This window comes from Cephus cinctus, unplaced genomic scaffold (assembly GCF_000341935.2).
Source record: "Cephus cinctus unplaced genomic scaffold, Ccin1 Ccin1_scaffold1038, whole genome shotgun sequence".
Taxonomy (NCBI): domain Eukaryota; kingdom Metazoa; phylum Arthropoda; class Insecta; order Hymenoptera; family Cephidae; genus Cephus; species Cephus cinctus.
This window is the reverse complement of record NW_014333571.1, coordinates 1,095-11,827: the sequence shown is the minus strand read 5'-3', so window position 1 is coordinate 11,827 and position 10,733 is coordinate 1,095. Positions and strand designations below refer to the sequence as shown.

Sequence of the window (10,733 nt, the reverse complement as noted above, 5' to 3'; positions counted from 1 at the left end):
ATTCATAGTTTCGCCGTTATGAGAAACTGGCCTTTGACATATTTCTCTCTATATATATACAATCGTCACGAAGCTTTGAAACATCCAATGTTCAAGATAATGTCTGAGAAAAACAATATCTACAGAAAAGAATAATCAGATACGAACAATACTTTACGAAAAACAACAGCAAAATATTTCATCACAATAAATCTCTAGAAAAATTCCATTGATCCTTCTTCATATGTGAATACAATTAAACAATTATAACAAACAAGAACAATTTAAATAGTCACAAAGATCTTGCTTGACTACCAGTACAAACTTTAAAGAGTCTCAGAACCAAGAAAGACTCGTGTTTGGATCGTGATCGTTGGCCAAGTAAATACGCGACTGAGATCGCAGCTTATTTGCCTACACTACACCATATTTATATACGTTACACAGTTTGTCCGCCGGTATATGAAGACAACTATCCAAGAGAGCATTTTTCTATCTTTTTAATTAAAAATATTCACGACGTCACGTTTTTATACTGAAAAAAACACGCCCGGTAAATTACAGCAGTGTTTATTACGAAAAAAATTAAAAAACAAAATAAACCAGTAATTTTTTTCGGTCTTGCTTCTATTACGGTGATTAAAGTCGAGTAGAACCGAACGAAGACATGTTTAGCAGTCGCGCTAGAATCGGCCAACAAATTTGTTCGACATTCCGACAGACGTTAATGGAAAAATCGACAGAAATTTCGATGATTTCAAGTCATATTTACTATTCACAAGTCACATATTGACAAGCTGATTTAATAATAGTTTATTAACGAATCTCTTCGTTTTCTTTTATTCCACACTTCCACACACGATTGGACAAACTAATGCGACCGGTACGCTTGCGATCTGCTTACTGGCGTCGAACCTACTGAATATACTTATGTTAGTTATTTCTGACGAAGATGTGAATATGGCGTCGTGACGCCAATAAGACTTCACTGATCTTCACTTTACTAAATATCTACTGTTTCTCTGTTCGTCATTGGCTCAAATCGATAGCCTTGACTGAGAATTTTTTAAGCAGCTTATACACAGGCATTCAAATAATTGCATCCAATTGTTCGAGCTTGATTCGTATGTTTTCAAGTAACTATTTGCTGTCATTTTGAATGAGTATTTTTCCAACAAAAATTCTGTTTTACTTTTTATATTTATAATCGAGGTATAATCGTCTCCAGATATTTGATGTCCGATCGTTCCTGTACTACAGAATTCCTCTTTTTTTCAAAATACTCTCAATTGTGACGTGCTAAAATATTGTGGGGGTCACGGATGATCGACGCTAACATTATTTCAAACAACGAAAATTTCTCTTTGGCTAAACTGGAAAGACAAGTAACATTCGCGAAGCATCGCTAATTAATTTCTTCATTATCATTTTGTAATAAAGTAAATCAATTGTTTCTTCGTATATCAATTGTATACTAAGCTAAGCTATGAGAAGATAAACACCAAGAATTGAGTTTCTTTTTACAATTGAAAAAAAACTCAAAACAGTACCCAGACAATAGTTATCAATGAGTATTGTTTATATAAGCACAATAATCCATTCTTCGAAATCTATACAAGGATTGATATATCATTAACGAGTTAAAAAAGAATAAATAAAAGTTAACATAATCAACTACTACAAACATCCTTACAAAGCTAATTATTGATTCATTTTTGAAATTAGGATCCATCAATCTCGATATAAATTCTTCCCCTATTACACTATCATAAATTAATTGCTCAAAATATTTCACTGATTAAAACTAGTTCTACACTGTCTGTTTATATCTAAAATATCTATGTAATCATAGATCTCGTGTAATACATACAGATTCTATGGTTTAATCGCGCAATAGAATCCAAGGAGTGTATATATCGGCTATTTAACTAATTATGTTCTCGGTCGGCGTGACGTAAGTTATCTTTACTCGAGTCCTTATCAGATGTTTGTTATCCATTTGCAAGGCGCACACGAACCATCGCGATCGGCGTCTGCATACTAAACCTCTTGTCATTGTTACCACATGTAGGTACACCACACTCTCTTTTTATTACAAGCGTGACGATCAAGGCATCCCTGGAATTTCTTGCAGGTGTAACGCAAGGAGTTGTCTGTAATCGTAGACAATCCGGCAGACATATTTTATGTCATTATTATTCGCAATACTGAACAATTGGTTTGATGTAGAGATCATATATTATATTTATTCTTATCCATAATATAATTATTTACCCAGAAATCATTAACTATCAATTTTTATGTAAGCCATCTTCCACTTTTTCTACTTAGAAATTCAATAGCTACGTGCATGTATTTTATAATTATCACATTCCTGAGAAGGAAATTGTATCAGTACTGATACGTAACTATTACTTTGTGATTGCTAAGTCATTCTTGATGATTATAACAATAGTTAAAAAAGATCTAATAATTTCATAAGCATAAATATGTTATGAGTTTATTATCCTATATTTGACTTTGTAACATTGACTTGAATTATTATCTAATTTCATTTCAATGTTTTTCTTGAAGACGGTGTGACACTATCCTTACGAATAGTTTAATATCGAATTTTTGTTTAGAAAAAGAATTTCAAAGTAAAATAATTATGAGCTTAGAATATATTAACTGTTCAATTATAAGGATTGGATTAGGCATTTATTCGTGAATGTAGTTTGATCAGTTAACTTGTTCAAGTTTAATCAAATTATGTTATAGGTAGATTAGGTATATGGATTCTTGGGTATAATGAAATAATCGTAAGATTTAAATTCTAATGAGTACACAAATGTATACCAATGTTCCCTTTCATAACATTAGGTATGGGCATACAATTTAAATTTTGAAATTTTATAAGATTTTGTAACAATTTTTTTTCAAGAATCACTCAATGAGCTCATTAACACAGCTTTGTGTAAAATTTTCTAAATCAGACGTCCTCGACGTTTTAATGAGTAAATATTACATAAAACAGGTAAAAGGAAGTTATCTAACTGTATCCAATAATGATACTTTTTATCGAATCAATTATTCCCATCTTTTTTGGTTGTAATTGCTAGGTAGCAAAATGATCCTTGATGTGGTACTGGTTGAACTGCTAAGAACGCACCGCCATCTGGTGATTTTGACATTACCATTGGCTTTTCCGATGTAGGAGCGTCTAGAGTGGATGTGACGTCATCGGCAGTTTCCGTATTGTCAATTTTACTTGGCTAAAATATTTTTTTGGAGATTATTTATACTATTAATAAGCATTTTTGGCTACTTGAGAAAACATACTATCAAACCGGCAATGTCTGTAAGTCCTGCAGATATCGGTGGTGGTGAATTGAATGGTGGCCTTAGAGATCCTTCTTGTAGGTTCAAAACTAAGTAATACATGAAATCGTTCCTTAATTGCATTTCAGATACGGTTTTGTTGGAAGCCATTAAGAATCGTAACCACTTCACTGCATTTTGACGATCTACATTGCAGAAAATAAATGGAATTGCTAGCAATTAATTTTCTCCTAATTTTTTGCAGTAAAAGTTTAATTAGTTTACGCCTTTGTTTGTCACCTTGTACTCTAACGATATCCCGGATAAGTCGTTTTGCGAGAAATAGATTGTAATTACAATCGTAATTCAAACTTGCTTTTTCGTCATCCATATTCTTACTTTTTAGTGAACTACAAAGAATTTTATGACATTCGTTGGCAGTTTTCCACAGTGAAGGATGAAAGAAAGAAAACTTGTAACGAATGTCAATTATTTTTGCAAGAGCCGCGTGACATGATTTTACATCAATGATTTTTTAAAATACTTATTTTTTACCTTCTCTAAGCGATTTTATATTTAAGCAAATATTGTACATTTGCAATTGAAAAATGAGTAATTCAGTTATTCAAAAATTATACCAGCAATTCCACGAGGTACTTAAAAAAATTTTATTCATTATACATTGTGAGAAAAGCAGCAGTCAAATTGGTAATTAAGGCTTTTTACTAGAAACGTGCATTAAATATGCATTTAAAAGAAAAACGCTTGCATTTGTGTGCCGATCGTGTCCCATTCGAAGATTGGAAAAGAATTTTAACAAGAATTGCACACGACCGAAATCTTTCCGAGATTGTAATCTACAGTCGTTGTCGCAATAAAAAAATACAAGAAATAAACACAGAAGAACAACTAACGAAGTTTCGGTAATAATATGTAAATAATCCAGTCTCTTGTCTTTGAAATATCGTAATCCCTTTTGATTATCAGTTAAGTATGATCAATGGCACTCTAATGAAAAATGCAGAAATTAACTTTCTAAAGACAAATACAACTGTAAAAACGAAAATCTACTACTAATAACAATCAGTGAAGCTTCATTTATAGTTCCATGCCATATATTCTAATAAAACAGCAACATAGCTTAGGGAAACTATAAAAGGGCCTAAAAACATGAAATTGACATCTTTCTCAGTCTAACATCCTGATAATAAAACAGATATGATATATAATTCCCAGTACGATTAAACCACTAAAACCATGCATAGGTCTCTGATAAAACTTTACGTAACATATAGTATTTAAATAGTAGAAATGAAATGATACTATAATGGTTACAACATAAAAGAACCAATAACTTTTTTAATTCCATTAACAAAAGTAACATAAGAAGATTAACGTAATAGCAATGAGTTCCGATCATTCGATATGATCCATTCTAATTTCCTTTGTGCTTCTCCCACGTCTTGTTTCTATTTCTGTTTAAGTTTGATCTCACATCTAGATTTTGAAATCACTTAACGAAATTAATGTATTAAAAGTGCCAATAATGATCCAAGTACTTTTTATGTTCAAATGAATTGACATATTGAATTGATCAATTGATGTAAGGGAACATATAGTGTACAAGGGTGATACCAGATCCGTGATCTGTGTTCTGTGAATAAACGGCAGACGATGTAGGCGTAACGATCCTGTCCTTTACACGAATTTCTTCCTGCGATGTCTCGTCGATTCGATAGCCACTTCTCTGACTTCACCATCCACAATTACTTCTGCAACCTTAGACGGTGTTCCACTTCCTCTGAAATATCTTAAGGTTATCACCGAGGCCCTGCAGGATAATCAGAATTTGATCCATCTTGCATTCATAAGATGTCGTATAGGAGATACAGGTAAAAATATAATTACATACCTTAATTTGAGATGACATTTATTCAGTTGAATTATTCGGTTGACAGTCCTATTAAGTATTATATAAATTGTTTTTGGAAATTGATGAAAAATTATTTGTTGTGCAAGACTGTTGATCACTTTTGCATCGAGATGTTTCAGGCTGCCAGTTCATCTTGGATGCTTTGAGAAATAATGCAAAGTTCAAAATATTGAATTTGTCTGGATGTTGTCTTACTGTTAGAAGCGCTCAGTGCTTGGCTGATTTTCTTAAAAGGAGGAAAGCATGGATTCTAAAAAATACTTTGGGAGGATACGCATCGCAGGATTGTCATGAGATTGATATTCAAGTGAGTACTATAGTGATATTCATATTTTAAACATAATATTTTCTAATGATCATATTTATTATTAATTTCTATTAAATTTTAGGGTATCCAGTCCTTGATCCTGAATAAGAATCCAAAAATAGGAGACTGCGGGCTTAAAATATTGGTATACGTGTTGAGAGATGATTTTTGGATGAAACATTTGGGATTGCGACACTGTGATATTTCAAAAAATGGAGCCAAAGCTATAATTGATCTGCTGGAAGCAAATAATGTTATTATGAGACTCGATCTGAAGGAGAATAAAATCCCAGATAATATTTTGCAAAGTGTGGTTAGAATTTTGAAAGAACGAGAGAAAGGGGAGAAAGTATCAATGACAAGTAGATTGTTGAACAGAAGAATCAGGGATAGCACGAAAAGTCATGAGGTACATTTTGAAAAGTCAAGGAATTCTCAAGAAGAAAAATATAGTTCCAACAAGTTGCTAAAGAAGAGAACAAAGAAGGTAATCATTTCAATAAAATACTCCAGGCACACAATCTTTCCATAATTGTATTTAATGGATAAAAACCTGTCATAACTAACTTAAATAAAGTTGTGCATAATAAAATTTTATTTTAGGAACGTCACAAAAGAGTTCGCTGTACAAAGAACCAAACTAACAGTTCCAAGAATGAAAAGGATCATTCTAAAAGGATTGACATACTAAGTGATTTCAACCTGTATGAATTATCCCTACTATTGACAGATATGAATAAATCTAATTACAATTTAAGCCAAGAATTGCAGAAGGAAAAGACATTATATGGAGAAGAGAAACAACATAGATTAAAAGCAGAAAATCAATATCGTGAATTAGAAGATAAAATTAAGGGACTGCAAAATAGTATTCTTAAACAAAAGGGAGTCCTTGCCAAAACACGTCAGAACAATGAAGTTTGTGCTCAACTGCAGATTATATTTGATGAATTGCGAAATGTGACACCATGCAAAAAATAATTAGATATTACCGAAACTAATTCAATAACAAAAATAAAACATGAATTGATTAACCTGCATTCATTTTATTCGACTAATTATTTCCTTACCTCCCAAAATATCCAGTATTTTCAATGCAATAAATAAAATATTTTTTATTACTACAACTAATAATCCTTAATTATTGATCAAGCAAATTATAGCTGATATAAGAAAAAGGCAGTTGAATTGCTACAGTAAAAAAACATCTGTCTGATCACCATGGAAACCCATATGAATCAACAAACGTAACTAGTCGCTTAGGGCATTTCAGTCAATTACAATGACATTAGATAGTGAGTTTGAAAAGTTATCATTATACGAAAAAATAAACCCCAAAGAGAAGGCGGAGTGGATAAAGAATTTTCTAAAATTACAACAGCAAGAAAAAATTATAGAAAAAACAATAAGCAGTTTAGTTGCAACTATGAAAATTGAGGAAGATATAACACAGAGTATTGTACGTGATCAAATACAACTTATGACAGACAGGTATAATTTTCATATGGCTTTTATGGTGTATTTTAAATAATCAATTATCTATCAACATTATTTCCTCAGGCATAAAATTGCTGATACTGTAAAGCAATCTGTTCAAGTCATTCTCAATGACCTAGACGCAACAAAATCAGTTCTAAATGATAGCAAAGACGTACAAGAATTAGGTAATTGTTATTTTTCTCATATCTTTGATATAGATATAAGACTAAAATAATTATAACATTTATAGATACTAACAATTACAAACAAAAATTGTTAAAACTGGCGAGAAATATTGAAATCTTAAAAAAATCTTGTCCTCTACAAACTCTAATGGAGGAAGAAGTTCAGTTGGAAACGGAATTAAATGAAATTGCACGTTCATTTTCAAAATTTGATAACTGCACCAATAAAGAGACTGCATCTTGCATAAGGAGAGGAATACTTCGCAGCAAAAGTGTCGAACGCTCTCATACGTTTTGTCGAGAGGTGCAGGATTTCAACACTTTGGTAGCTAGAACGGGTATTCACAAAATTCCTGCAGTAATTATTAAGTGAATGTTTTCATTGTTCGACTGAAAGTTATTGTAATCAATTTCGCAAAGTATAGGACACACGGAAAACTGGTCGGAAGAGGATCACCTTCTGTTTCTGAAATTGAGAATAAAGTATCGCAAAATACCGAAACTGGTTAGAGCAATTAAGGAAAAATGTCCTGATCTTTCGACAGAAGATATCGTGAATCACGAAGCGTGGTACAAGGTTTATTTGGAATTGCGAGAAAAGCAGAAGCTGGTTCTGGAGGCATGGCGTAAGGAAAAGGAATTGGAAAAGAGTCAGAAATTAAATAGTAACAAAGAATTAGAAAAAGGAGATAAATCACTGCAGTCAGAAAAAGTAGAAATAAAAAACCCCGAAAAGTTAGAAGTAACTACTAGTAATAAAAATAATGCAAATATTCATAATTTGGAATGTTCTGACGAAACAAATAGGCGAAAGAAAGAAATGATCAAAAAATGGAAACTGGATCGTGAACATAAACGTTCAATGGATAATGAACAATTAAAACGCCATTTAGAATTTAGAAAGAATTTAGAACAGCGTCGTAAAGAAGCACGTATGAAAAAAGTTCTTACTGCATTGAACGAATACAAAAATCGGAAAGTCAATGAAAAGGCATCTGTAGAATATGTAGAACGTTTGCGGGAGACACAAAAAGATGCTGTCAAATACGAAGCTAATCATATGATTAAATTATTCAGGTAATTAGATAATGATCGTAAGCTTTAAATTATTTGAAATAATCTCTCATTAAGATTTGCGTAATATTCGTATTTTCGCGTTACAATTATTATTATCTTACTGAGAAAATAATTTCCATTGCATTTGCAATTTGCGTAAGTAGTTTTATACGCATTGACAAATGTGTATTGCAAGATGTACTGTTTTCAACTGGTTCTGCGATGAGTAGTTTGCACGTAAACAGTAAGTTTGTCACAGTCCAGACAGGTGTTTGCGTCTTTAATAGCATTATATTTGTACATTGTATTTATATAGTATTAGTACATCCGCATATCGTGCAGTATTATTGTCATACCATATAACTTAATCTTTCAGACAAAAGGATGAGGAATATGTCAAACGTCGATTGCATCTTGTAGCACATTCGCAAAGTCGCAATAGGAATAAATGTAATAAAAGTACGTCAACTATTCCTGTAAAATCGCGAAATTGTTCTACTTTATTCGATCCAACAAAGGTGTGGATAGAAAAATGCAAAAATCGTAATACGAGTACGTCAGCATCTCAAGAAGTTTTATATATAAAAAATATACCCAAGTTGTAAGTATGCACAAGAATAATATAAAATGAATATTATGAAGTACCTGAAAATGACGTTCTCTTATTAAATGTTTTAGGAGAGTTACTAATTGGAGAAATAGGGAAAGCACAAGTCAGTAAACTATCAGCCGTATTCATAGTCCGTCCTTATCTCAAGGATGAAGGACGCCTTGATGAAACCTGCGTAAAGTTGGCCGGCCAACTTTTATTTTTTTAACTTTTTTTTATTTAAATCGTTTGATAGTGTTTGATTGTCTTGTAAAAACGTTTGATAGTCATTAGTCTTTTCAGAAAATCAAAATCAAAATCTGGTGTGAAGTTGGCCGGCACTTTTTTGTTTCTAACCGGATTTTGTTTTTCCGGAGCTCAATCGATGCAAAATCGTTTGATACTTGCGAATTAATCAATAAAAACGTTTGATAGTCCATCGTTTGCAAGAAAAATGACAAAAACCATATGCGAATCAACGATCCCAATCGATACGATACAATCGATTCCTCAATCGGTGTGTCCGTTGAATTAGACTATATTGCAAACTTTTTCTACTTCCAATCGTTTGATAGTCGTTCGATAGTGTTTGATAGTCTTGTAAAAACATTTATAGAACGTAAGTCAGGAAATGCGTTACAATGTATAGTATATATGCTTATGCATACATGTAGATTTGTAAATAAGTAATGGACCTGGCCAAGTACGTGCATGCAATATAATATACCTAGGTATATCGAGATAAACAACATAGCATTAGTCCAGTTAAATAGAGTTATAGTCGAGAATTTTAGTATTCATTTTGGATGAACAAAATATATTTCTTACTACAGAGCGCATGTTATTTAGATTTTTCAGTCGAACCATTTTTTTACCTTATTGTGATTTGCTTATACGCTAATTATTTAAATGGATCATTTCTATGACGTTATTATCTTCGATCGTAGTATAGGCCTACTGGGGTCCCGCTATGTTAAATAATGGGAACGTATCGATTACGGCACCTCTTGGGTGATGTGGAAGCCTGTAGATTATCATCGTTGATGCCTTTATTATAATAAAATAATAAATAAAATTAGAAAAAAATTGATATTTGGTTCGATTTTTTTTACCTTCAGCGTGCAGCTCGTACAACTTTTGAAGAGGTTGAAGCACTTCATGCCGGTTAAATCAGTGCTAAATTTTAGTAATCGTTTTTATAAATTTAATGCATTATGTAATATTGGTCAGGTAATATTATTGTAAATTCATCACTCTGAATTTTTTTATGGGTTATGGGCACATGTTATAATACAAATCACCCTTCACTGCAATCAATTAATTCATAAAACTATGTAAAAACGATGAGAAATATTGAGCACTGATTTGACCGGCGTGAAGCGCTTCAACCTCTTTAATACCTTGTATTTAAAAAAAAATCATAACGTCCAGAAGAAGAAAAAAAAACTTCCGACGAAGAGCCTCGAACCACAAGATCTCTAGCCTCCTAACCCAATGCCTTGCCTATCGACCAGCATCATGTACTTGTTATACTTTCTTCGGAACTTGTATTTCAGTAGTTAAGTCATCAAGAGACGCGGTAGCGTCTCGACACCAAGTATTAAAAGAAAAAATCGGCCTCCTCACGAGACGCTACCGCTACACTTATTGACGCTAAGTTGGCGCTTTTTCATCTGCTACGATGAAATAACTTGAATTATCTGCGGGTATATGTCGTGGGCGAAAAATGTGTCAGGTCCAATATTTTTTCTTTTTGTTTTTCTTTACAATGAGCCTTTGCCCAATAAAATCGGTTCCCCCAATGCTGATATCTGGCATTTTAGCAATATCAGTCGAAAAATTTTTCTCAATTTGTCCCTTCTCACACAATCTTAAAAAATTTGTCCCCTCGCATATAGGTATGAC

The 10,733-nt window shown here is 32.5% G+C and overlaps 3 protein-coding genes across 4 annotated transcripts; 2 read left to right on the top strand and 1 right to left on the bottom strand.

Annotated features, from left to right (window-relative positions):
* Positions 1–3,044: 3,044 nt before the first annotated feature.
* Positions 3,045–3,975, bottom strand: LOC107271750. Its single transcript, XM_025089011.1, has 3 exons — positions 3,580–3,975; positions 3,301–3,485; positions 3,045–3,233 (listed from the first exon to the last, which is right to left on the bottom strand). The coding sequence occupies exons 1-3, from the start codon at positions 3,668–3,670 to the stop codon at positions 3,045–3,047; spliced, it is 465 nt and encodes a 154-aa protein (XP_024944779.1). The 5' UTR covers positions 3,671–3,975.
* On the top strand, positions 3,876–6,563 carry LOC107271748 (protein Cep78 homolog). Of its 2 annotated transcripts, none has more exons than XM_015748128.2 (6): positions 3,876–3,932; positions 4,009–4,202; positions 4,951–5,171; positions 5,332–5,519; positions 5,602–6,006; positions 6,123–6,563. In XM_015748128.2, the coding sequence occupies exons 1-6, from the start codon at positions 3,888–3,890 to the stop codon at positions 6,498–6,500; spliced, it is 1,431 nt and encodes a 476-aa protein (XP_015603614.2). In that variant the 5' UTR covers positions 3,876–3,887; the 3' UTR covers positions 6,501–6,563. The 2 variants fall into 2 exon arrangements, with proteins under 2 accessions (XP_015603614.2, XP_024944776.1); XM_025089008.1 differs by having other exon boundaries at positions 5,323–5,519.
* Positions 6,564–6,577: 14 nt separating this feature from the next.
* Positions 6,578–9,103, top strand: LOC107271745 (coiled-coil domain-containing protein 112-like). Its single transcript, XM_015748122.2, has 6 exons — positions 6,578–7,010; positions 7,080–7,183; positions 7,249–7,521; positions 7,609–8,260; positions 8,616–8,840; positions 8,918–9,103. The coding sequence occupies exons 1-6, from the start codon at positions 6,802–6,804 to the stop codon at positions 8,958–8,960; spliced, it is 1,506 nt and encodes a 501-aa protein (XP_015603608.1). The 5' UTR covers positions 6,578–6,801; the 3' UTR covers positions 8,961–9,103.
* Positions 9,104–10,733: the final 1,630 nt, after the last annotated feature.